General features: G+C 41.1%; 1 protein-coding gene across 1 annotated transcript in view; it reads right to left on the reverse strand.

The window, feature by feature from the left end:
* The window catches only part of dnah9 (dynein, axonemal, heavy chain 9), a 64,565-nt gene that overhangs the window by 895 nt on the left and 36,006 nt on the right, over positions 1 to 27,664 (reverse strand). Inside the window, 23 exon segments of the mRNA XM_049759658.2 lie at positions 1,431 to 1,566; positions 1,637 to 1,890; positions 2,910 to 3,092; positions 4,210 to 4,380; positions 5,842 to 6,033; positions 6,111 to 6,302; positions 7,924 to 8,151; positions 10,873 to 11,000; positions 12,229 to 12,377; positions 13,701 to 13,894; positions 15,003 to 15,125; positions 15,206 to 15,376; positions 16,060 to 16,200; positions 16,870 to 17,034; positions 20,596 to 20,800; positions 21,143 to 21,265; positions 21,331 to 21,566; positions 21,873 to 22,061; positions 23,132 to 23,251; positions 24,189 to 24,383; positions 24,481 to 24,711; positions 25,174 to 25,353; positions 25,426 to 25,506. Coding sequence (XP_049615615.1) covers positions 1,431 to 1,566; positions 1,637 to 1,890; positions 2,910 to 3,092; positions 4,210 to 4,380; positions 5,842 to 6,033; positions 6,111 to 6,302; positions 7,924 to 8,151; positions 10,873 to 11,000; positions 12,229 to 12,377; positions 13,701 to 13,894; positions 15,003 to 15,125; positions 15,206 to 15,376; positions 16,060 to 16,200; positions 16,870 to 17,034; positions 20,596 to 20,800; positions 21,143 to 21,265; positions 21,331 to 21,566; positions 21,873 to 22,061; positions 23,132 to 23,251; positions 24,189 to 24,383; positions 24,481 to 24,711; positions 25,174 to 25,353; positions 25,426 to 25,506 — 3,987 coding nt within the window.

Raw genomic sequence — 27,664 nt, forward strand, 5'->3', positions numbered from 1 at the left:
CGGAGCACACAACATTGTCATAATCTTGAAGTGCGTTTGAAAGTCAACAGCGTTTGAGACAAAGTCAGAATGCCCTGCCTCAAAAACACTCACTGAAACAGGGAGGTCTGTCTTGCTAATTAATCCTCCTACATTTAGTGGCTGACAAACTCAAGTTTCACCATGCATGCATAGAGGATTGCAGGCAGGCCTGTGTATAAATCCCCATGACTTTGGTTAAGTCCAAGGACAAAAGCCTTAATTGAATCTGGAAATGATGCACAACTTTAAGCAAGCATGGCCGACCATAATATACCACCTCACTCAAATTATAATTTTTTTTCTTTTAGGAGGGGGGGCATGTAATAATATGCAAAGACCATCTGGCTTTATTATTATTATCATTCATCTGTGTCCAATAATTGTATTTGTTACCCTGTCATCTGTTGCATCTGAAATAATCTTTATGATGTCAGACAAAATTTTTGCCATAGCAGAGGCGGAGCTACTTATCCATCTCTATAACGTTAAATTCATCCTGTGTGCGGATAGATTTTGGATTTACCAAGAAAGAATACAATTTGGACAAAACACATATAATATGTATGACCATACCTTAGCAGAATTCAAATCAGATTTACTTAGAGCACATCAAATTCAGTATCTACCTTTTTTTTTTCATGCATGATACCCCTTTGAATAAGAGGTGGACTTCATAAATATAGATCAGTAGGCTTATCATAAATCTTTGACTTTTATTGCTACACTGTCTTGTAGGAGTAGCGCTTACTCTCCTATTCCTCGACATTGGCGCGAGACTGGCCTTTGGAGACGCGTATAAGGAGGGCACGGGAGTGGATGAGAAGCGACGAGAGCAGCAACAAGAAGCTACCCGAGTCATCGAGCGCAGAGTCTATTTGCCGCCGCCTCTAACTTTAATGAAGAAAAAAGGAACCACTCAACTAAGGGGAGATCTAAATGTTCAAGTGCACACTCTGCACATTCCCCAATTAACAAGTCTGCAGGGATGCAGCTTGAAAGCCAAGCAACATATTCTGGATACTAGCATGCTTAGACAGACAGAGCCCAGAGAAGCAGAGTCATGCAAAGCAGAAAATCCAGCCGCAAATGGAATGCTGAAATCCTTACGGGAATAAATATCCAACTTCATTTACCGAGTAAGTGCATGGAAAGGTAAATTCAACATATGGCCGTCGGCTAGTCAGTATACGCTGCAATCTCATGAGCAATAAAATAATCAATAGACCCCTTAGCCCTTAAGATCTTAATTATTAATCTTGCAAAAGACATTATTGACAATTCTATGCTTTTAATTTCATGGAGCCTGTTTTGGAGAGGACCGGGAATCTATATTGTTTCCATTATGACTTGTGGCAGATGTCAAAATACTTCACTCGTGAAGCAAAATCAATAAACAACTTAAGCTGTACCTGTGTGTCCCAGCGGGCACCTTCCATGTATAGTCCATGGACATAAGCACCTTCCCGAGGTGGCGCCGTTACGTCCTCACGGTTCTTCTTGGTAACGTCACATTGCAGACTCATGCTGTCCAAAGGCCACTCGTTCCTGTCACCCAAACGTGGGATCACTTTCAAACAAGTCAAGAACTCAAGCGGTTATACCGATAAAGCCCTACTTGCGAGCCATGGCTTGCATGATGGCGGTGAGGAAGGACTGCGGGTTGAAAAAGCCAGTCAGCCACACTGCGCAAGGTAGGACAAAGTCACTTGTCCAGACGTCCAGTTCCTTGATCCGGGCTAGCAGGTCAGTGAACCACAGAGTCAGGCCATACATGGAGGGGTAAGCGCGCTTGCTCCAAGTCTCTGGTACCATGTCCAGAAAAATAGCATTCTGGAGGTTCTCCATGTCACTGGTCATGGTTAGTTCCCCCTAAATAATCATTGAAAGACAGCAATCATTTTTGGGGGTATTGCTTTTCCAGCTTTAATTTGCTGATCACCAAAAGTGCATCAAAATCCTCTGACATATTCCTACAATTTTGCCTCTAATATAATGGAGTTCATTTTGTGTGAGGGGATGACAAAAATGATTCAAAATGATTTTTCAATGACACATTACAGCATGTTAAGGGGGGGGGGGGGGGGGGGGGGGCAGCAATCTCTACTCATGCATGCAGGCATAATGAGAGAATCCATGTGACAACATTGGTGTCCTTCATCCATTGGTGCCGGAACTGTTTCGCTGACACCCACATGCGTCAGGCACAAACTGCTTTACGCGGATGATAAGCCTTGGGGTGTTTATGTCAAAGCACAACCATGAAAGTTGAATAATAATCATATGAACACTATGAACTGGCACACCTTTGTACTAGTCCCTGTTTATTTTAGTGTAAAGGCAAAATATGATTCCATTTGCTGGTACCATAGACACCGTGGCCTTTAAATCACTGAGCCGATTTATTGGTGGTGCTAATGTTGAGAGATCCTCATAACTCCTGACAAAGGGTTTTACACAGTTTTCTTCCTCTTTTCATTCGGTTGTTCATATATGACTCAATAAAACTTGACACACGGTTCCTGCATATTGTGCCTTTTTATCATTTTTAAAGCTAGGTCTAAGTCAGTCTTATTAATAGTCAATCTTACTAATAATTTAGGCAAAAAAGCTTAGCTGGGATAGGATCGTAGATGTTAATGATTCTTATTGCATAGCATAATATTTATTATTCAACATAGATGCAACTCAAAGTGCTTTACAGTTTGAAATAAAATCAAAATCAATAAAAGTGGACAACAAAAAGATCTGTTCATCTTCCAAGAACACCGTGGACCAAAGTAAGGACAGCGTCTCGAGGGGAGTGTGTCGACACCAGAGCCAAGCACCACTCCCAAGCAGACCAAGAGACGATCAATAATTAATGTCTGCCTGCATTTTAATTATCTCACCTTGAGTCCCAGACTGAGCTCATTGAGGGAACGTCTGATTTCTTGGGTGAGAAGATTCATGCGCTCACACTCTTGCACCGCCACAACCTGGTAGGGAGTCCTCTCCTCGGCTTTTCCGAGCAGCTCGCCCATGTTAAATTCCTCAGGGAGTTTCTCAATAAGCTCCTCCAGCACTGTACGTACCTTGAAAGAAATTAACAACAACAGTAAATATATCTGATAAGTATATTTCTTTCTGAAGAAATAGTTATTTTTAATTAAATTCATAAAAGACTATTGCTGTATAAATCCAGCACTAACATTGACTGAGGAACTGCTTTGTTATAAATAAGCAAGTCCATAAATATTTATGAGCATTTTTTTTTTTGCAATGACAGCTTCTTTCTATCAATAACAGCCTAATCCCTTAAGAAAAATCAATGCTCATGTAATATTTTTGTCTGATGTTTATCTGTGTCAACGTTTTTCCAAGGCAACCGGACAAGTCATCTTATCCATGCATTTTTCCAGTTCAAATATCTGGTCATAATTTGGCAGGTACTGAGCTGGCTGAATACAAAGTGGCTGTTAATATGCTGAGACAAGTCGAATGTTTTCTCAGGTAAAATGTTGACACATTTGAAATGGTTCACGTTTGGGAAAATCCACTCATGGATAATACAAAAATGCCCGACAACCATATCATTATTTAGTGCGGTCATTGAAACATTGTTTTAAATTAAAAAAAATAAAAATCCGAGTACCTTAATGGTACAAGAAGAGGACGATACTTCACACTCTACTGCTTTTCAGGGCAAATACATTTGACATCAGAGCAACACTGAAGCAAAAAGGAGACCAGAGAACACCCCCTTCCATTTAAACAAAGAAAGAGAAAAAAAAACATGGGCAGCAGTTGGCTGCACTTTCTTCCCCCTCAGAATGCAGTAGCTACACAAAGTGTCACCTGTTGTCATCTTGCATTTAAACAGCAGGTCCAACTTTCCACAATCTAGCATGAACTTCACATTTGTGGAGAAGCAGGCTTTATATATAAGCTCAAGGTGACAGCTTGACTCTTCAAATCACAATCATTACCGTGTTTACATGCTATGTTTTTATTGCCTTAAGCCTTCCATACCAGAGGTGCGGATTAAGCGTATTATGTTTGAATTTTGCACCAAAAAATAATTGAACAGGTGTTTGTGGTCAAAGCTAAAAAAAAATCCAGATAAACATTCACATTTTCCACTAAAGTAGGACAAATTTGCGCTTTCTTTTGACAGTTCAGCACCGGACAGCGCTAATAATCATATTTGACCTTTTCCTCCCGTGTCATTCCTCCCCCTTCACCGACACCTCCATCCCTGGGTTGCATCTCCAGTACAGTATGGAAAAGCTTTTCCGACGTTTGTGTCAAGAAGCCAATCTCGGCGTTGGGATGAAGGCCATACAGATAGGGTGACTCGGCTGGTAGAGTCTCGTCAATATACTGGAGGACAAGAAATCCATGTTAGAGTTGAGCAGATAATTCCAGACTCTTATTTCCCACATATTTTTAAAAGGGACACTGAAGTTTTTTTTCTTAAACACTAATTCACGCATAATGTTACATAGATCATACTTTTCATTCGACTCAGGTGTTTGCTTTGAACTATTGCTGACAAAGAAACAAATAAAATGTTGGAAAATTCAAACACTTGACAAGCTGCTAATGAGGCAAGGGGAAAAAAAAAAGGAGATTTTCCATCTGCTGCTCCATAATGATCAATATACTTTTTGTTGGACATGACATTAAAGAAAAACTAAAATGCTCAGGTTTGTAATCATTTTCTTTTGACACACAAACACTTTGTTGTCATACTGCTTGATCTACTTTTTTTGCTGATTGTTTATTTGTAAAATGAAAAGAAAAGTGCTGACTCACTCCTTTCCTGTCCTACGACGTCTCTTTCAAATATATAACTCAAGAAGCTAGCTCCAGATGGCTGTGTGGCAGTGGTCGGGCCTGTCAGATGTATCATAAATAAATTGTATTTTTATAGAGTCTTTATTGTGTGCAGCAGCAGTTGACACAATGACCTGGCTCTATTCTGACTTGACCCTGTCATTTAAGGTTCACGCTCACAGATATAGAACATCATATGACAGTCGAGGTGAGGTAGGCTGAGGTGAGGCAGTAACTTTACGAAGCTGTCACAGTTTGTTTCTGAAGTGATCTGAGGCAAAAAAAAAAAAAAAGGGTTTGGCCTAATAACTGTGTGTTCGCGAGACTGTGGTTGCCATGAAGGCAGCTCAAAGTTAATGTAGTATTCTAGAAAATGTTATTATAGAGAAGTCATTAAATAACTGGCACTCATTCCAACTCTATAAAGGAAAAAAAAAACCCTCCTGAATTCCACAGATAAAAATGTTTGAGTGACACTGCAAGAAAGTTATTACTTTTAATATTAGTTTTATTGAATATGTTTGTAGTGGGGTAGAACTGCAGTTTTTTTTTCATTCATCCTCATATGTGAGTGGGAAACAACTGATACATTCAATAAAAATCATTCAAGTCAAACTATTGATTAGTACGGCTCTGCAATAAATTCCTGTTACTATAATGTATATTTATGTATCATTGCTATATTCCAACTCAAATTTAGTTCATGCCTTCCTACGGACTCTACTTGTGAGCAAAATTTAGAAAACTGTTGAGTTCTGGAACCCATCTGGGAGTTTTATTGCTATTGATTTAGCAGTCTCATTTGGAAATGGAGCTGATTAGCAATTCAGTTTGAGCAATTTCCAGCCATCGACGGTGTGTTGGAGGAAACTCTTGGTCATGCATCTTCTCGTATAGACACACCTGCAAAATCTAGTGGTACAATTAACTTTTTTATGTAATCAGTCATGTCTTGTTAACAATTTGGGTGGCAATAAAAGAGCTCAATAAAAGTGTTTGCTCAACCTGGTGATAGCTGTTGTAGTCCATGTTTCCAGGCATAGGGAAACCCGGTGCTAAAAAGAACTCTCCTTCCATCATCTCAGGCTGAATAAACTCCTCGAGGTAGGTCCCACATAGATGGCGGTCCCAATCATCTGTGATGTGACCTCCATACATGATCTCTCCAAAGAGGTAGCGTAAATCATCATAGGGCACCTAGGAATCAGGCAAACACTAGGGTAAAGCTTTCCCCCAAAAAACTTACAAATGGTTTATGTTCTGACAGAGCACACCTTTGGATTAGCCTCCAGGTAGTTGAAAAGGACATTGATTGAGATTGTGAGGTCTCCTGTGTTAAAAGGATATGATCTGTTCCATCCTTGAGGACCAAACTTCCTCCTCTCTGCAACGACAGCATGGAAGTAGCAGAGTGCAAAGAGAATACTTTTGAACTCATTCTCCCGGGCGCACATTTCCAGCGTGTCCTGCAAAAAATGCAAAAAAAAGTCTTGTTTAAACCAGCATAAAATTGGAATTTCAATTGTAAATTCAAATAAAAAATAAATAAATATGTATAATAAAATATAAATAGGAATTTATATAAATGAAACATCTCGATTTTTATTTAATTTGAAATACATGCAATATTTATTGAATAACAAATTAATTTGAGGAAAATCAATGAAATGAAACCCACCATATGATAAAAAATAAATTCCTTGTGCATGCAATTTGGAGGAAAACAGTCACAGTTAACACATCAGATATCACAACATATTCATCTTGATGAGGTAAATAAAATCTCCTTGTAAGCAAGACCACCGGTCAGATTCATTTGTCCTGTCACCAGCCGAGTTTTTTTGGGTGCGTAGATGACCAAAAGCATGACAATTACCTTTTAATTGTCCCGAGACCATTATTCTCGACAGGCTAATAAAAAAGGCGAATGGCAATGTAATCTCTAGTGGGAAGTGACTGTTAAATAAGCAACCCAATAAAACCTATGGAAGCAAAGATGCCGGATTGGAAACATTCCACCAGTATGTCACGGATAGTGTGACGACGAGGGCCACTGAAGTACCGCCCTGGGGAGCTGACTCCCACGATGCACATGCTTGCTCACAACTCTATTGCATAGTGACTATGGCAAACACACTCCTTCTGGAGCTTTAATTAACCTTCTGCACAATACTCCCTTTGCGGAATGAGATGCAAAGCCTTTCTTTTCATCACCTGAGTAGTCAAGCAAAACAACAAGCGGTCAGATAATCAACAAAGACATTTGCACACACATACATGCAAATGGTAAAAAGAAGAAAAAAAAAAATACAGAATCGGTAAATTAGGGGACAAAAAGCTTAAGCTCAATACAGCACACTGAGCACTATGAGCCAGGAATTGTCTGGTCACAAACAAAAAACCAAAAAGTGGGAAAGTGACTTTGGCTGCTTTTAATGCTCACATGTGCCACACTCACATCTGTCCTCCATGGCTATGAAGTGTTTCAGGTTGAGTGAACGGGCCATCTGCTCAAGGCTTCATTTTGGCAAATTGGCACCTTGAGGACAAAACCGGAATGGAAACTAGCATATGTTGTGTCACCTACCACTCAACAAACACGGAAATACGCTTCGAAAGACCGTGTATGACCTAAATATTGCAAATGGGCCTAATCAAAGGTTGTGCTCATATTTATTTATTTGTTATATCCACTTGCGACCGAGTAGCTGAGCTATTTTAAGGAAAAATTGACCATGGCCTGAAAGTGTTGTGGTGAAATTCAGGGGCTCTTCAATGGGCAGGGGACGGACGGGGTCATGAAAGCAATTACAGAAGAGGCGAGTAAGGTGGTCAACTCTAAACCACGCCATTGATATAGCTATTATGGTACCCATTGTACTCTTGTCTATCTCCTTCTGTCCCTTTCCCCTCTTTCTTCATCTGAACCCAGCTGGCTAAGTCAAATGTCACCCCCTCATAGTCTGGCTTTTGTTGGCTGTTTTTTAGAGGGAATTTGTGGTTTTCCTGGTTCCTGACCTGCACTGGAGGATGTGAATCTTTGAGAATAATACAAATAATGTGTGAAAAGCCACTAGAAGGTTTTACCTGATTGAAGTTGTCCAGAGCCTTATGCAAGTTTGCATGCATGCCCGTTGGTGGCTCATTGGTTATCTTGATGGAGTTCTCCAGGATGCCTTGTGGAATGATGTGGCCCTCAGGGCTGGAAGAAGGCTCAGCACTGACAAAAACCCTCAAGTTCTCATGGCTCCCCTCAGCTTGCTGCTCTAGGATTTTTTCCAGAGTACCCAGCCAGCGAGCCACCAAATGGATATTCTACAGAAAAAAAAAGACGAAGGAATGAGACAAAAATAGGATCTGGCTAAAACAAAGACACAGATGTGTGTCAAAGGGTCTCGGTTGTGAAAGCACCCATGTCATTCCTAATTGTCATGACGACTAGCAAAAAAGGAGAAATTAATTTTGCTCCACTCGCCCCATCTTTTTGACTTTGAAGTGGCACTAAATTAAATGGTACACAGCACTTTAAAGCAATTTTCAAGATGCTGACATTAAGCAAGCGTTCTCGCTTGATACTTCAGTTTGACTTTTCTGCAAATTCATCTTGCGAGTACAGCCCGGGCAGCGGAGCTGACTTGTACGATCACACAAGCTTGGATGAGCTCAATTTTCCATCTCAACTGTCTTGACACTTGCAGGACATCCCGTGAATGATAAGCAGTCAGCCGTGCCCCCCCCCCAGTACCCACCTCCCAACACATTTAACCATGCAGCACTGCCCATTCCCTAAATCTAATTACAGCGCTAATAACTCCAGTCATTAATTCTTAAGCCTCTTTACTTTCTCATTTCCATTTGCTCTTCATATTTAATCTTCCTTATGATGGCTGAAGTTAGCCTTTTTTCCGAGCGAGGGGCCACGACAGAAAGGAATGTCCGATTTTTTGGGATACATTGAACAAAAGGGGGGCTAGCGTAAAGAGAGAAAAGTCGAGTCGGGTCGGGTCAGGGCCAACCGCTGAAGGAGACAAAGTGATGAGTACATTTTTCTCTCTGTACTCTAGAGAAGAATGAATGGCTATACAAATTAGAAGTCGAAATTCAAGCACTTTTTCATCAGGCTTGAGTACAAGCCCTTCTTCTCGCCATGTAAATAGTCAGGCAATAAAGACGTCCGCAGAAGAAGTGAGAGAGGGCCTTACAATTTGTAACAGTAATGAAACCATTTATCCTCTGGCTATGGAAGTGAAGAAAGACAGATGCACTAGTGAGTCACAAACAAACAACACAAAAAGAGCTGCTTTCAAATCGAGTCGCCGAGAAGTTTTCTTCTTACCCCTGCATCAAAGCGTCATCTACTATTTCGATGAATCTTTAAATCCCAACAGCAGCCACAGCTGGGAAAACTCTTTTTGATACATTTCTATCCAATACAACCCGAGGGAACGCAAAATGGAGGTTCCAGCCAGCGAAGAGCATACAAAGGCAAACGCCAACGCTATGCAGGCCAAGGAGCAATGCGATGGATAACTGCACAGCTGAGCTCCAGCACTGAAGATGCAGCCCTGCGGGGTCACAAGCGTTGGATACGGGCAGGACAAAGTGGATTGCGGACCCGGTGCAAGAGCTGTCACAATGACTGGCAGCATAGTCGAAATTCAATTACGTTAACAAATTTAGAAAACACAGCACCCTCACATTTCATTTCAAGTTCAAATGGTTAGAGCGCAGTGAAGTAAGTGGTGGTCCAAGTCCAGAGATGGGAATTCCACACTGCTGACAAATATTATAAATTGCCCACATCTGCCTTGCAGTCAAAGGTTCTTGGTTTGAGATCTTTGGAATCAGGTGTGTTGCAATAGGGAGATGTAGGAGAGCGCCCTTTGAGGACCAGAGTTGCTTTCCGTATTTGAAATGCACCACTGCTCATCCCATACTGAATGACCATGACGACCTGGTGCAGAGCTAGTGGGTGGCCATTTAGATGTTTGTGAGCACAACTCTTTGTGGCAGCTCACAAAAACCACTTGGGTATCTTATTTGAATGCTTGGTCAGATTACAATTTATTTTTCTTGTCTCCGACTCTTTGGACTACTGCTGGCTAATGCGGTGGCTTTAGCAATAAATTTAAGCCACTTGATTCCCACTTGTGTAGGATATTCAAGTTCAATCTACTGGACTGATTGCCTCCACATCACGCCAACTACCCATGAGGTTGCTTTCAAAGCTTCTACATCTCTGCAGGAGCTGGCCTTCTGCAGTATAAATGTTGAAGGGTAACCGGCCAATGACCCAGCACTGGCCTGATGGACTTGGTGATGGATGTATCATCTAATTGGCAGTGGAGAATCCAAATCATGGTGGGAAGCGAAATACATAATATCAGGAGATACAACTGGTAAAATAAGTGAGCTAATGACACCCCCAATGTTTTCTCTCTCTCTCTCTTTCTCTGCTACTTGCCAGTGTCATGGATCCAGCTCTCAGCAGGCAGACAGACAGATAGTTGATGATAAAGCGAGTGGGTGGTTTGTTGCCAAGGGGACAATCCTTTTTAAGCCTATTGATCTTAATTCTTATGCAAAGGTAATTAAAACAACTGCTTCTCTGCGTTATCCTTTTCCAGTGGAGAGTTGGGGCATCCCATTCTTTTCTTCTTATCGAACATTGGGGCATGTAAATATATTATACAGTATGAAAAGAAAAATAGGGGGAGGGGGGGCTTGGGGTTTTTATCCGTCGATATTTCCCATTAGAATTCCACCAAGGTTTCCACTTAAAATGCAAACGTGAGCCTTATCCTCCTGATAAGAGGTGAAGCGTGGCTATAGATATTGCGCTATTGAATGCCACGGCTCTTCCAGGAAGACAATTCCCGTGGAGAATTTTTTGGAAGCTGGGACAGAGGTACATATGTGTTGCATAGATGATACTGGCCAAGCATATTTTAATGACTGGTTTAGTTTGTATTAGCGCTAGTGTGAGAACCACGGTCTAAATTGACATATTATGAATATAAGATGGTTATACTGGACCTGTAATATGACCCAATGGCCATTTTTAGCAGCCAAATGAAGAACTTGTTCAGCCATGGCCTCCTGACCTTGACCAAGAGATACGTTATGGAAGTTTTTGTTGTCAAATGTAAAACCAAGCTTCTTTCCTGAAAGAAAGAAGGAAATAGCAACATGGTAATTGGTATCCAACAACTTCAGGCTCTACAAAGAGCGTAATAAAAAGTTTGAAAAAGAAAAAAAAAAAGGTTCACTTTTGGTGGAAGGTTCAACCTCTGTGTTGGCAATAACCACACCGACATGGCAATGAAATTGATCTTCCAATCTAATTCCCAGTAAGACATTAAACACTTTAATTTAAGCAGAAAGGAAATGGCTTTTTACCTGTGTCGTTGGGATTGAACAAAACAATTAGTTTTGTGGCTTACGACGTCGACCTAGCGGCAGACAGATAGTGAGCTTCCTAAGAATAGTCGCCCCCCTACTGAGCTCAAAATCATTTCATCAGCGCCAGTATATTCAAAACGGAAATGATTAAAGTTGCCGGTAGTTGTAATAAAAACATCTTCTGGTGGCATCCTCTTTCGATCGCAATGATATAACGTTCAGCTTTGATCCACTCAGCATGAGGCTTCTGATATTCAATTAGCACGTCTCTTACAGACAAGGTCCTGGAGAAATCATTCCTGTTATCATATTAGGAAAGGATTTCATAAGCGGTTCAAGGTCTGTTTGCTTCATCTCGAGCTGATCCAATCTGAAATGGAATTGTTTGTTTAACACTGGCTTTGAAGATGTATCAAACCAAGAGAGTCAAATCCAATAGATGTTCAATTAGTGTAATGTAAACATATCAATTGCTCTCTTGGGATGATTATTGTGCACTGTGAATGCTCCATGGCCTGAAATATTTGGCAGGCAACTCAGGGAGACTTTTAGGTCACCACACTGCACATCAGTACAATATGTTGGCCGAAAATGGCTATAAAGCTCATCCACATTATCCACAACTGTAAAGTAAGTCGGAAGCAAATGGCATTTACTTTCTCTTGGCCCTATTTCAGCAGTGATGTGGTCTCATAAATATGTGACCTTTTGTAAAATCCCGTCAATCTACCCGTGGTGGCTTACATAAAAGAAGGCAGAAGTGATGGAACAACTGCTGTTGTCGCTAATCTATTGGACTTGCAATCAGAGGAGCAAGTAGGTATGCCTGCACTTCACTTCAATGGTCTGTTTCACAAAAAAGAAATCGCACATTTTCCACAATATGAAGAAACGACAGCTGTGTTCACAGTATGTATGCTCTGATAACGTCCCACATGCTGTGAGAAGGAATTTTACGGCTTATTAAAGATAAAACAGCCAGAGCATTACCGTGTTTCTCCACATCCTTCAAAGGATCAACTCCGGGAGAGAGGATGAAGAACATGGGCGTTGTCGGACCGGTCTCTTCAAAGGACACTGCAAAGTCCAGAGATCTGCCAATCACATATTTGCCCCCGAGTTTCTCCTCCACAAAGTCTCTGTGAGGAGAAGGAACTATGTATGTTATCAGCGCTACTCTTTGTTATATTTCAAAGATAAGCTCAAACTATTCCAGTTTAGACCGATGGACAGATATTTCAACATTGCAATATTTTTGCAAACTTTACTCATTGCAAATTAGGATTATTAAATAAATATCATATATAATACTAAATAACATACAAAAGACCTTCAAGTAATTATTAGATTTTAGTTTTCTCTGGCTGGCATAAAAAAAATGAAAAGACTATATATAGCTTGAACCACAATGTAAGATTATTTTGACAAGCTTGTACGGTTCCAAAATGTATCCCCGTCAGGACCTGCATTAATTTTTATGAGGCTATGACACTGGTGGTAGCAAAGTCATAAAGTCAAACCCAACATCCCAAAGATTCTCAATAAGGTTGGCTCCGGACTTGTGGTGCTAATTCATGTGTGAAAATGATGTCTCATGCCTCCTGAACCACTTGTTCGCAATTTGAGTTTAATGAATCATGGTATTGCCATCTTGGAATACATCCATAGAACTGAGGGAGAAAAACTCCATTTTCAAAAATGGCTATTGAATACATTCAAGACGCTAGCTAGTAGAATGTAATCATCATCTTATGAAATTCTTCTCCCTATTTGCTTGGTTCAAACCATCCAGGATTTTATTTGTATTATTTTGGCACGGCAGAGCACAATTAGGGTGGACAAGGCCAGAAATTACATTAGTCAGTTAATTTGTGAGTCTCTCTTTTATATAATGAGTTCTACATGATATACATTTTTCCAACACTCTGACTTTCATTTTACATTAGCAATCCTATAATGCAATTTTAATAGGGTGGCGCATTTAGACCAAATCTTAATAACCTTTTATAATTTATTTTTAATTGTAATTCCATCTGTTAGGTGGCTATGCTGACCCATGTCAGTGTCAGAGAGTCAAAACAGGTTATGGGAACATGACTTCGACTGGAAGTACTCATTATGACTGGGGCAAATGTTAGCTAACATTCGTCCATTACTTTATGCTTTCTAGATGGTAGTGCTGAAAAGCAATCTTGAGAAATTGTTAGCCTGTCAAAAACAATGTTATGCTATCTTCTTCAAAGGTTGGAGTTAATGTATTTGTGGCTTCACAACATTCATTGATTAAGACTTCAAGAAGTGCTGCTGAAGCTATTTTGGTGCAAAAGACAAATGACTGGGTGGTATACTATAAATGCAAAGTTCAATCTGATCAACCTTTCGCATTTAAATAACGTTGGAGGTCTGTAAAGAGCATCGCAGATCAGAGAGCAAAGGCAAAGTGATCATTGAACCTCTCTCACCTTACAGCATACGTCATGCGGTCAGGCCTCAGTGCCCTCATTATACACAGTCTCTGGAGAGAACTTTTATTCTTCCACTCTTGTGGGAATTTCTCCTTTTCTGGACACTCAGACTCGACAAACTTCTTCCAGCGTTTGGCCGAGCCTTCGATGTCTCGGTCCAGGTTCCTGAACTCGTCCATTAGACACAGCGACTGCGAAGAAAATGTCAAAAATGTTTCCACACGTCAGACCATTTTATTAGATGGTGTGTGTGTTTGACAAACTTGTCAGAGTCCAGCAGATTCATTAGTCCTTCTATGTGGAAAGTGGTCAAAATATGCCCCTGGAGATTTGAACCTCTCTATGTGCTATTTTATCCCCATTCCAATCAAATGGATTCATTTAATAAAATGTTATAATATTGATGTACATCAGGAAAGGCAATTGCTGAACAATCAAAGTACCGGGTTCAAGAGAGAATTCCATCACTTGCTCTTTGGGCATTCACATTAGGCTGAGTGCAGTTGAGGAAAGCTGTCTCCAAAGCCCGTAAGTGGAGTTCAGCTTAAGATAAAATCCATAGAGTCGTGATTGAAAAATTCATTAGTGTGAAAGGCTAAAGAGTCAGTCGCATGCTGTCATTATATTTGCTTTGCTGCTAAACAAATGTGACAAGATGGGCAAAAGTGTAGAGGCTTGCTCAAAAAGATGTTCTTTAAAGAGACTTTGGGGAAATTGGCTTTGTTCTTGCATCATCCAATGTGAAATGATCATCGAGAGTGACACAGGGATACAAAGATGAGCCCTCAGGTGAATCACCAGCTGTCAAAACACTCATTCAAATTATATGAAGAAAACACTCCATTTATGTCCCCGTATGCATACGGAATTGGTAGGAATGCAAAATGACGTTGCCATGTATTCAAATATAAACCCCGATTTTCAGAAAGTTGAGAAGTAACAGAATACAATGATTTGCGAATCGTTATCAAGCTGTACAAGGCTCAAAATGAAAGCTTTGGCATCACAGTTTAAAAGTCTGTACATTAAATGCTCTCCAATTTCATTCATATTTTTTTAAACTCAATAAAAACAATTGTTCAGCTGGTGAGAAAAAATGCATCTGCCTATGTGAGGTGTGAACCTGTCTACATGAGATGCATTCTGAAACCATGCAGTGTGGCAAAAACTGAAAATAGGGAGTGACAGTGACTTTGACTGAACGGAAATGAGATTCAGAGCCTAGGAGATAGAAATAGAAGCATATAGTACATACATTCCAAAAAACTCGGATGCTTTGTAACTTGCATCTTATGGTACCTTGATTCCTCCCCAAGAGTGATTGGAAAGAAACTCCACCGGTGATGTTTCCCCAGGTTGGACAGGGTATTTTAGAAGGAAATCCAACTCGGCAGGGTTGATTTCTTTGTTCATTAATAGAATCTGCAGAAAGAAAAACAAAATGTTACACATGCTGCCCATTGATTTAGCTCCATTTCTAGATGAAAGCAAACTTTTCTTACCTGGAAGGCGAGCTGAGCAATGTACGTGAGTTTGTCACACTCAAACAGGCCTCTGGTAGTGTACTGGAAGACTGAAGACGTGATGCTGTCAATTAAGTTGGACACCCGCTGCTTTAGATCATCGTCGGGTTCAGCCTTCACAACTGCCTTCTGAAAGACCACGCTAAATGCCTGCAAAGGCACAGGAACAGGTACAGTCAACTTTGACACACTTCCTAATTCAGTTTTAACTACTACATGTAATACCGTTAAATTAAAACCAGCCTTAGAGACAAAAACTATTTTTAATGAGGATTTGTGGCTCTTTGAATGATTCTGTACTGTATTTAATGCAAGGACCTTTGCAAAGGTGGAAGCCATTTTTTTAACTTCACTTCAAACGGCCCCAAACTGCTGACGTCTGGTATTTACTGAGAAAATCCCTTTCTGATCCCTGAACTTTACGCTCATTTCCAACAATTAACTGAAAATGCACTGCCTAACTCAACCCATCCCAAAGTGTTTCCTCCTTTACAAGTTGTCAACACTTCAAGTGTGTTTTTTATTTGATTATGTTTGAAAATAAACTGAGCAGGGGGGTTGGGTGTATACTGGTGAGAGTTGAGGGTGATTGCAAACCATATCTCAGACTGCCTCCTCTTGGAGCTTGCTGGCTGACAATATGAAAGACGTTAAGCTCTACATAACCGCATTAGGGAGCCACAAACACAATAAAACAGGGCAAAGAGCATAAAACATGGTGAGCAAATGGAAGGAGCAGGGAAGTGGGTGTTAAGAAGGATCTCGCAGAAGGGCCCTTGAGGGGGGTAGGTAGGAACATGGTCGGCCGGCCGGCCGCTCAATAGACGGCCTACCTTGAGAGAGAACTGGTACATGGGGTGGATTTTATTGAGGTCGTTCATTATGAAGTATAATAATGAAGCCCGTGCCGCTGCAGGTCGGTAGTGCTCCCGAGCCTCATTGATTTTGGCTTCTGTCACCTTAGATTCTTTTACCTACAGTAAAACAAAATCACAGCCATAAACAAAAGCATTCATCAATTTGAATTGATGAATTTAACACACGTTCACGGAAGCTTTTCCAATTTCACGCTTTTGGACCAAATGATCTTATAGCGTGACAATTAGTGCGACATTTGTTTTCAACACAAAGAAAGCTTTGTGATACAATGCTGGAGAAGAAATAAACCTCATGTTCATCAAAACAAAGAATACATCATGCAACTTCAATTACAAGGTCTGAAAATGTATCTGCACTTTTTTTTGGGGCCCAGTAAAAGACCTAAATAGTTAACTTGAAGTCCAATAATGAGCCCTACAGGGAATCCTAGCGCAGCTTTCATATGACATTGTTGTGACGACAGTAGCCCTGCACAAATTCTTGTTTTATTTATTTCTCTCACACTAACATAAAACATATTCAACAAGGTCGCCTTGTGCTCTAAGTGCAATAAATTATATACTGTATGTAATTACATCAACCACATTTTCTCTCTCATTCTGTCTATCTCAGGGGAAAGTAGAGATGTATTCTGAGCATGGGAAAAGATTTGATTAAACAAATGTTTGATTTTAAAGGTCACTTTGCTTTGATTAAAAAACTATAATCAAGAAAATAAATCAAATAATCAATAAAAGATCAAATAAATAAAACAATACGAATACTTTTTCCACAATATCCGCAGCAGTGCGTTTGGTTGTCTCCAGGTTTTCCACAAGCTCAGTGTCACCCAGGAAATTCCCTGAAGCTGAGGACAAGCGAGAGAGCAGGTTATCCTCCAGTGTCTTCAGCGTGATCTTGAAGCCATTTTGCTGCTTTGTCAGGTTGGACTAAAAAGAAACAAACATATAAAAAACATTTAATGAAGTGCATCATGATTGAAAGAATATTTTTTGTTATATGGCCAATATTATTGGATGCGGTTGCAGATGTTGAAGGTTCAAGTCGATATATGACATGAATACTAAAAGGCATGTCAAAGGAAGAACTAATCAATTTTCTATTCATTGCTGGCCAGATGCAAGAAGGGAAAGGGCTCAGAGCCAGATAAGCCAGCCTCCTTTTGGATGCTGATATCAAACGTCTGCCAACCTCTGCAACCTGAACCTTGGTGTGTCAATTCCAGCAAGAAAAAAAAGGAAGTAAGCAGATTAGGTTGACTGCATACACATATTTAAATTAGCCTATAGCAGCAGAGCGTCATTACGCATTTAATTAATATGCATATAAAAAAAAAAACGAACATTTGGCCGGTCGTGATTTTACTCCATACTATATAGCCACATTTTTTTGTGAAAACAATTTAAAGTGAGGACTTTCCAAAGTTAGGAGTTGGGAGAACAAAGTCAATAGCAAAGAGTAACTTTCTTTATTGCTTCTTCGCCCTTCATTATAGTGGGTTGCAGCTTCCGCTTGATAATGACTGTCTTATTTAACTTTTCCTTAAATATTTAACAAAATGGTAATGACAGAGCGGGAGGTTCAGCTATATTCATTTGTTTTGACTGGCACCTCTGCTTGAATTGAAGACACCCCATTTTTCAGAATGTACCATGGCGGAGTTTTGTTTTTATTTCTCCACTTGCGTAGCACTTAAGATTGTCAAGCCTCCACAGTGACCCACTTTCACCTGGATCATTAAAGAGCCGCTCCTACGGCTCAACTGTGGCATAATAGTAACGACAAAGACATTCATTACCTATCTTAAATCGCAGCAGGTGAGCTGTGAGTTTTGCAAATCATGCTGCTTAATTGCTCTCTTTATGGCAGCATTTCCTACTGTGGTGATTAAAGTTATTTTGCAGCGCTGTTGGAACTCGTTTGGCTTTTGCTTGTCAATTTGTTATTCCTCAAAAGTTCGCCTTTTGACACAAGCGCATGTGATTTGTGGCCTTTTAACGGCGGACCTGAATAAGCTGGACAAAATGGCTTTGAACAGAGGACATTTTACTGGAGGATGTGTGAGTCAACGGTGACCTTCTATTGCCCACACTCATGCGCGCCTCAGGGGAAAATACAACCCACTCCCAAAATATTCCCAAAAAGATCCAATTACAAGACTGCATATAGCGATTAGCTGTCCTCTGGCGCTCGTAATTACTCCCTGCTAGGCAAAATATAAACAATTAACCAGTCAGCAGAACACCCTAATTAGGACTTAACTATTTGGTAGGCAAATCGATCATCTTTTCAGCAAATGAATGCCAAAGAACAACCCTGTTAAGGTAATTCGGGATGCGGAGGATTTAAATTGTCATTAACGAACATGAGCTTGATTCAAGAGCAGAACAACGCATATGCAGAGAAAGGAAGTAGTAATTGTGGCAAAAGGTTGAGCCCCCCTGAGGACCCTCCAAAAAAAGCCAAGTTGACATTTTAAGCTCCTTAGCCCATCTTTGATGGGGTTAAATGTGAGCTTATATGGCTCAACAGCAACAAAACCTCACTAAGGGTATAATGGTGCTAAGTCCTTCAAATGGGTACACCCAATTTGTACTTCACGATCAAATGATTTTTATATCAGTCCGCGTTGTATACACACAATGGCATTTCATTCTTTGTTTTCATAAAGGTTACTCCCCCCTCCCTCCGGGCTGAAACCCTTCTCAAATTTCATTGTTAATTAAAATGATGAGTGAGATCTTTTTTTTTTTGCCTTCCCTTCCCAGTTAAATGCTAATTAAACAAACTTGCTTAATTAACATCTCCCTTTTTCCATTTGATTTTTGCTTTTGGGTGTTAAGTGTTGAGCACACCAACACGTCCACACCAAATGTGTATGCTTCAATTTATTAAAAATGCTGATGAAAAGCCTTGGGTCAGAATATAGCAAAACATACAGCGACTCAATAAGTCAAAAAATAACTAAATAAAGTATTGCTTAAAGTGGAAGTCAGAATTTGTTTTTCTCAATATGTACTAAAGAGCCTCGCTAGTCTGTTCTGATTGAAAAACACCTGATTTGTTTGACTTTCCGTTAAAAAGCGTTCTCCCAAGTCTATCCGAGCCATTACTCGACTTCCTCATTGACTTTTGATCCCTCCGACAATTCCAGCACAAACATCACAAGCAAAGACAAGAGTTGTCGCTCTTGTCAGTGGAACCTTGGAAGTGTTTCAGCCATTTGTCTAATTGCCGTGCTACTGTAGCTCTCCCCAGCAGCCAGCCAAACACTCTGACATACATAAAAAGAGCAGATTTGCTGATGAGACAAGCAAGCGTGAGGGAGGGAGGCATCATTAGGTGCGAGAGCTTTGATCAAGTGAATTCTCACTTAATCACTTGCGTTTACATTCAATCCATGGAATATGCTGTGGACATGGTGACGACGTGCTGCTCATTAATCCTCCAAAAGTACAGCAGAAGTGACAGCTTAAAGGTACAGCTGGTTATCAACTAAGTGGAAGCGCAGTGTTATCCTCCCTCGCTGTAAAAAGGCAGGCCGCCACTTACATCGACGGGAACATACACCTTTAATTATTCATTTTCAACAAGTACACCCAAATGTCTGGTTGTGAAACATAGATGTGATGAGAATGCTGCAAATTATTTTATTTTAATATCGGCTGACATGATTGGATTACTTTTTTTTAACGGATCGCTTCAGTGAGCCTCGTTGTTTGGGTGGTGTCGTGTTCATCTGCAGGTTTGCCGATTTGGTAGACAAGGAAGCTAAGGGTGAGGTACGCTGTCACCACCCCCACAACGGCGCAGCCCTTCTTCTCTCAGAAAAACGACATAGCATGCTACTGGGAAACCTCAAGGGACAGTTTGGACGTCAATGATCTAAATGATGGATCAACATCAATACCGTCATTGTAAATGACTATAAACCCAAATAATTGACACTCCAGATTTTGATGCACTTCAAAACTTTGTTTTAAAAGTTTTGCAGCTCTAAATTAATTAGCTCGGCTCGCATTTGAACCACCATAAAAAATAATAACAATCAACAAGCATCGGTCGGCTAAGCGAGAGACTCGTGTCCCAATAATGATCACAGAAGTGCTTTGTGAGCTACTAATCAAAGGCACCATCTGAAAGTTGAACAATCAAAGCGACTGGACCTGTAGTGCCTTGTGATGTTTGATACCGTTGTTGATGAATGAGTTTAAAGTTGGGTAATGATGAGCAGGAGTTCTACGTCTGCTTTGAGGAGGACCTCGGAGCCCCTCTCCAAATGTTACTTTTCATCGCCACAAAGCATACAGTATGATGACAGAGTGGAGCCACTTTTGAGTTCTCTGATAGCTCCTGGAAACTGTGACAGGTAGCACTTTCATGTCTAAGCACTCTTAGGTGGATGTGACAGTTTTCATATTAGTGCTGGCTTGTAAACACCACTTTGCAGTTGGATGGTTTGATCAGACAGTGTTTTTCGGCAAGCTCACCTTCAGCTCCTCCAGATCAGGTCTCTCCATGCTAACCACAGCTGCCAACAGCTGGTCTTCCAAGCCATCTCTTGTCACTGTGAAATTGATCAAAGTGCACTGAGCTTGCAGCTCGGGCTGATAATGAGGGCTGGCAAGTTTGGTGTGCAGAATGAGGCGGAAGCTCGGCTGGTACTCGCACTCCCTGTCGCCAATCTTTATATACCTGTTTCAAAAAAGTGCTAAATTAAAGCTTGTGAAATGCGACTCATATCAAGTCCTTTTAAGATGTCCTTGGCATTTAAACAATAGGGTAAGTAACAGTCTATGTTTTACAGCCCAGGAGATGAAAATACAATGACCCTTAGCCAGGCAGTAAAACAAAAATGCACGTCCTTTTTCTAAGACCCTGATGTTACTACTCATCTTGATATTTTCACTGTCAAAACGAAAAGCTAACGGGCTGGGATGTGAAGTCCAAATATAACAATTCACAACCGTGTTTAAAATGGCCTCCTTCGACCAATGTAGATTTTTGTGCCTTCAAAATATTTCAAAGTTTTCCTACCTGCCCTTTTTAATGGTTTCTCTCCCCAGTAGAGGTCCAAGAACAGGATCCAAGTTTTCTTCCAAATTTTCTATCAGGACAACATCGCCCTGTGCCAGTGCTCTCTCGATGACATCCAAGTACCTTTCAAAATAAATGAAGTTAAAAGACAAAATGACATTTCCTCATTTCAGTGGACGGGAACTTACCCTCGCTGTCCAATGCGGATGACATGCAAACGTTCCCCGTATTTGGTTTTAATCCACTTGATTCCCTGCAGTTGAGGGTCCACCATGAGGGGCCAGCGCTGACAGGAAGTAAGAATGGTGGCATTCTCAGTGGACATCCTGTCTGCAGGTAGTCCTTCATTCTGCCACGTGGCAATGTCAGCATCATCCGTGAGCATGGTTAATGGGTCCAATCCAGGTGTTACTGGGATGGGAACCTTTTAAGCAAATTTTAGAAAAAGTGTGACCTTGTGCATTGTTGTCAAAAGTGAGATGGTTAGCCATCAAGCTATCAATGGCTTGGCTCTTAGGGAAGGTCACCCCTGGAGGTGGATGGGTTACCCGGATGATTGAAATTGTGCACTTGAGTGGGAGATGGAGCCACTTGTGAAAGGGGAGCAACACGATTTATGTAACCTGGCTATTTTTGTATGATCTTCAGTAAACAATTGCTTAAAGGCAAGAATTTGAAAAAACATTTTTTTTTTAATAGAATACAAGGATATTGCGCAATCGCTACCCACCGTCAGCTGACTCAGGTAAGGCCTCCAGGTTTCAGCCATGAGTTGCAACCTGTAGCGTTTGGTGAAATAGCCCAGGTAGGAGATGAAAGCGGTGATGAGGAGGACATCCCCGCACAGAGTTCTTTCCTGCTTTCGGAAACTTTCAATCGCGTCTGCCCAGCGCACATTCTCTGACGCCAGCCCTCCCACCTGCAATCCAAGATACATTGTGACAATATTCCCAAAGGGTTTGAGTGTGATTTCTGATATAAATTAATCTGTGGTCTCTAGCACACAAGGAAGAGAAGAAAAAATATCCTCACAAACAAGTTTGCCACCTTCAGGTCCACTTTTAATAGGCTGTTATATCCTTTACTGCCTCTCTGCTCATGTAACAACACCTTTACTCTTTACTGCGGCAGTGATGCCATTCTCCTCCAGGGATCAACAATATTCAACTTAATATCTTAGCTTTTCCAAACTTAAGTGACGCTGCCCTTGGGCGTCACACTAACTTCTCCAGCATACATCACACAAACAGTGCACACTTCAGCATGTTGGCAACATTTGCATTGATATTTACCAGCGACTGCCAAGACAAGAAAAAACAGTCTCCTATTATTGCAGCTGTCAGGCATTCTGCTCCCAAATAATAATTTAGATTAACAGCGTAAACAGTCCTCTTGTTTGTTTCGGTCCAGTCAGCAGAATTACATATTATGCATATGTGAGATACCAAACATATGGATTTGCATTTGAGAAGGAGACAGCGTGCGTACGCGTGTACTATCTTGTTTGTATGCAGAAGGATTAATTCACATTTGTGTAGGAATGGCCTGACACATTGTATATCGAGAAAATGGGGGATGAGGAAAGAGCAGAAATGGAGCAAAAAAAAAAACTTGTACAGTATAGGCTACACAACAAACTACTTTTGAAATCAGATACGAGAAAAACATCTCTATTTTGACAATTTGCAATTTTAGTATTGACACAAAGTCAATTTGTCTTGATGGGCCAAATATAATTACACTACGGGCCAGAGTTTGACACCCCTGATTTAAACAAATGTGAAGTGATACTGTAAACGACACAATTATTCCGAATCTTAAATCAAATTATAACGGCTCTCCAAGTAGCAAACTATTCTGCTCAGTGGAAATGGAACTGTACTATATACCGGGCTGCCACTTTCCTCACATTCACACCGACTAACTGATTGGATCAATTTGCATCCTTATTGTGCAGAGCTACGCATGGAGCAAAAAGGATATGCTCACCAGGCGGTTTGCCAAGGAAATAGTGTGGGCAGTCGATTCTGCTTCCTGTTGGCACTTGAGTTTGGCTGCAGTTGCTTTCTCAAACTTGGCCGTAAGCTTGGCCAGGTTCTCATTAAGGTGCTGGTACACACACACACACACACACGAAGAACACTCATTGTCATTTATTAGTACTGCACAGACATACAGAGACAAACAGTCTGTATGTGACACAAAGTAGGAAGCGAGTGAAAAGTTGGGTAAAATTCATCACTCTGTCCGCAATGGATTTATTTGTCACGTTGAGGCAATTAGCACAAGGACAAACAGGATTATTCGGTGTAGGCACACTGGTTCAGGAGATTAGTTTGTGGATTGCTTATTCCCTCTGTACTCTCTTTTTAGCCCAAATGATCTGACAGGGGTGGGGGGGGGCTGAGAAATGACAAACAGAAGTCACGCTGGATCTTATTAACAATCGTCACTGCAAACGCTGCAGGATTTGACGCAAGCTGCAGATAGTGCCGCAGCATCCATCCATCCCAGGCCGCTCAGAGCGTCACGCTCTGCTGGGGCTCGTCAGCCGGCCGGCCGACCGACCGGCCGGGCGGGCGGGCGGGCGCTGAATGTCAAGCGCCGCTGAGAAACAATTATTTACAGCTGCTATTATCAATAGGGGTTTTAGGCTGATGGATTGAGTTTTGATTAATGAACAGTAAAAGCCTAAATAGCACTTGGCCAAGCTTTGTATTGATGAAATGCTGGGAAGTATATAATTAGCGGCTGAGCTCATGTGTCAACTGTCACTCAAAGCGTGATCAAATAATTCAGGCCCTGAAATTGTTTCTTTGCTTTATTGCCTCGGGTTGTTTTTGTTTCATTTCGGTGGAATCAAATTCTTATTATTTCATAGATCCACAGGGTTCATCCCCGTTCATGTAGCTAGCGGAATATTTATGCAGGTTTGCTCTACTGAGTGGCTATAAAAAAAACGTCAAATCATCTGTAAGCCATTTAGGCTCTGGATTTCTGCGATTGAAATCTTGATTTGATTTCTTATTTGTGTCAGGTGTCTTACATTGATCTTGTTTTTGATGGTGGCGAGCTTCCCTTGCGCAGCAGCTAGTTCGGCGTTGGCTTTACTCAAAGCGTGTCGCTTGGGCTCTACTTCGCAGTATACTTTGTAGAATTTGACTATGTTCAAAACCCAGGAGCAAAGGCCCGCTGCTGCGTTTGACTTTGAGGCAATCAGTTCTGGCTGGAACTCTGGATCCTGAAGGATTTCAAGACATACACACTTATTAAACACTTTGATCAGAGGCTTGATTTACTCTATTGACCTACATATAGCATTATTAAAAATGACTCACCTGCAAATAAGGCTGAATGGCATTCAGACAAGTCTCCGGGATGCTTTCCTTTTTGAAATGGATGAGAGAATCAAGGAATGTATCCACTTTGGCCATCATCACCTTAGCGGCCTTCCAACTCCGATCCTTTGGGACTTTGCCGCCGGGCGACATTAAAACCATGACGGCCGCTGTGACATTGGTAACCGCTGCCACTGGAGAGCCAAATGACTTTAACTCTGTCAAGTTGTTCTAAAGTGGGGGGGGGGGGGGGCGGAAAAAAAAATAGATGGAATCATTGTATAATTAAGGAGCCATGAATTGTCTGACTGGTCTACTTGGGGGAAATAAGGGAAAAAAGTAAAGAAGGGGATTAACCTGCAATGACTTTGAGAAGACAACAGAGAATTCAAATTAGGACATTTTACAGAGCTTGGGAGAGCAGTGATTGAACTGTCTGTTCTGGTTGTTTGAACAGAGCCAACCTTCTAAATGTAAAGGGTGTTTTTAAAAATCCCACAGGCGCCACATAAACCTATATGGCTTTCAGGGGGATGAACTCAAATGCCAGCATAGAGAACACAAAGCTAACGTTCAATAGTCTTTCTTCTCAACTGGAAGACTTGTGAGCAACAGTAATTGTTATTTCCTGTGTGCAGAGTCAAATCAAAATCAAAATGTGATCTTTTGAAATTTGAAAGAAGGGTGACACACTTTGTTGAGAGTGTTGAGTGCATCCTGTGCAGCGACGAGAGCTGGTTCAGCCTTGGCCAAGTCCTCTTCGCAGTCTTTTTGTTTGCCACGGACAAAAACAGCCATGGCCGCCACTTTTTTCTCTTCATCGTCAGCCACCGCTTTCTCCTTGGATACTTTCTCAGTTTCCACTCCAACCACCTGAGGACCAACACATTGCATGAGCCGGGCAGAGGTTCCAAAAGTAGCTCCAAAAGTAAGTTACGTCCTTGCCTGGATCAACTTGTCAGCATCCTCGTTCTTCTGCTTGAGCTCTACTTCTTGAGCTGCCAGCTTGGCCTTGAGGTCATCAACCTATCATGATGATGAAAGGTGGAAGGGTGGAGATCAGGAGTGGAGATTAGCTGAAACTCCAGCTGATAGCTAGCAGACAGCTTGGAATAGATAAACGCTATTCCCACCGTTCTTGTCGAAAGCAAAATTGAATAACATCTTTTGAAGACCTTACTGTTCCAATACCTTTGAGGAGAATGTACTGTCAACAATTATGAATTTAACCGTTGGTCTATCCCTGTTGCAAATGGACTCTGGAGTGGAAATTATTCATACCTTGACTTTCTATTATTCCACTTGGAAAAACATTGGCATGTTAACAGGAATCCAGAACATTCAGGGAGGGGATTCCCTCCATCTCCCTGTTGAAAATGTAAATGACCATCCCTTGTGGTGTGCCCACGAATAATTTCAGCCCTCAGGATTTGACAATTTATGACACTGCCATGCCATTTCATGTAAATCCATGTAAATACATGCATCATTCTTTGGAGTTATTAGTATGGTGAAATTGAATCGATATTGTTTGACAGAGTGGTCGTTTTCTTTTGACTTGGATGCAAAGTCTAACATGATAGAAACGGAACTATCCGGCCAAATCTCCCGATGTAACAAAAGACTATTTGGCATTTTAGCCGGGCTGGACAAATGAGCTTACAAAGGGGCCTCACCCTTTGCGGATAACATTTTGTGCCCTGCAGGATTTGGCTCGACACCACGCATGTGACCTTTAAGCGCATACTAGAACCCATCTTATTCTTGCCAAGAAGATCAACGAAAAGATAGGAATGAATGAATGGCATGCATATCTGGAAGAAAATATGTGATCGACATGCACTCTCAGACCAAAGATAGCTGTAAGGAGAAATTAAGAGTATTCCAAATTCCTCATAACTTGTGGACAAATAAGACTTGCATCGCCATCTGACTCTATCAAAATGCTGCACCGGGGAAATAAAAACAGGCTGTTTTTCATGCTTGTCTTTCAGCTAATTAAAAAACAGGAAATCAGGCCGCGGGCGAGACAGCCTTTTCAGATTGTGACAGTGGATGCAATGGATTCAGTCAAACATTAGAAGAGCACCAAGTGAGCCATCAACATGATGAATAGGCTGGGGGGAAAGAGCAAAGGGAGGTGGGGGATTGCGTTGCGTTGCGTGGGGAAGCAGGGCCCAACTAATTGGCGCATGGAATGGGTTAGAGTCAATATGGTATGTAAGCGGGCTGGGCTCTCTGTTGTTTGTGTACTATAGAATTTAAGCCTCCCTCCACTTTTAACAAGCAGCTATGTACAAGCAGCTTTCATTTCTGCATTCCTTGTAAGGAGCCATCGACTGCTCCACTAAATGGTCACTTAGTAAGCAACACCTGCACTTTGTAATAAAATGAAATTCCAGATGATTTTTATCAGAGCGCAAGCGGTTCATCAGCCAGCCATTTTGACCTGCTAATTTCAGCTCTTTATTGTCTCCATGATGGAAATGCATGAATTCCTTTATTTGCTACTGCATCTGCTGTTGATGGAAAGTTGGTGTCCATCCTAGCTGACTCTGGGCTGATTCTTTAGTCCATTTATTTTGGTAACGTATGCTTCTATTTCTTTTTCTTATCTACCTGATTACCTTGTTTTCTTCCTATTGCCTCTCCAGTGAATTAACTGGCAAAACAAGGGCAATCTAGAAAAAGAAGAAAAAAAAACCCTGCAGTTTTTGTTTCTTTCCATCTTTGAAACAGTTCACCTACCGGCTACACTGCTGTCAAAACAATCCCTAGTCGCAGAGTTGCCAATGAAAACACGCTAATCTGCATGGCAAGTAAATAACATTCACACCAGCAGCTTGTCTTCTCTTGTGTTAGTCTAACCTGAGTATATTTGGGTTGAGAAATGCAGTTATGGAACTAATGTGTCTCACTTGAATCAATAATGAAGTCTTCACTGGAGATGCATTGTCAAGAACAGCAGCCTTCAAGTGATGTTGTTGTTTTGAATGTAACATTCTCACATTTGTTTTGTTTTGAAAGATGGCTGCTTTGCAGTGCCTGCATCTCCAGGCTCCAAAAGGTTGGGGCCAGTATTATATCTATTCTTTTTTTATAATTGGTTCTGCGTTAATAGCCCATAAACCTCTATGTGACAAGTTCCCTGTCACTGATTAAGTCACACTTTATGCCTTTTCCT

Source organism: Syngnathus scovelli, chromosome 21, assembly GCF_024217435.2.
Source record: "Syngnathus scovelli strain Florida chromosome 21, RoL_Ssco_1.2, whole genome shotgun sequence".
NCBI classification, from domain to species: domain Eukaryota; kingdom Metazoa; phylum Chordata; class Actinopteri; order Syngnathiformes; family Syngnathidae; genus Syngnathus; species Syngnathus scovelli.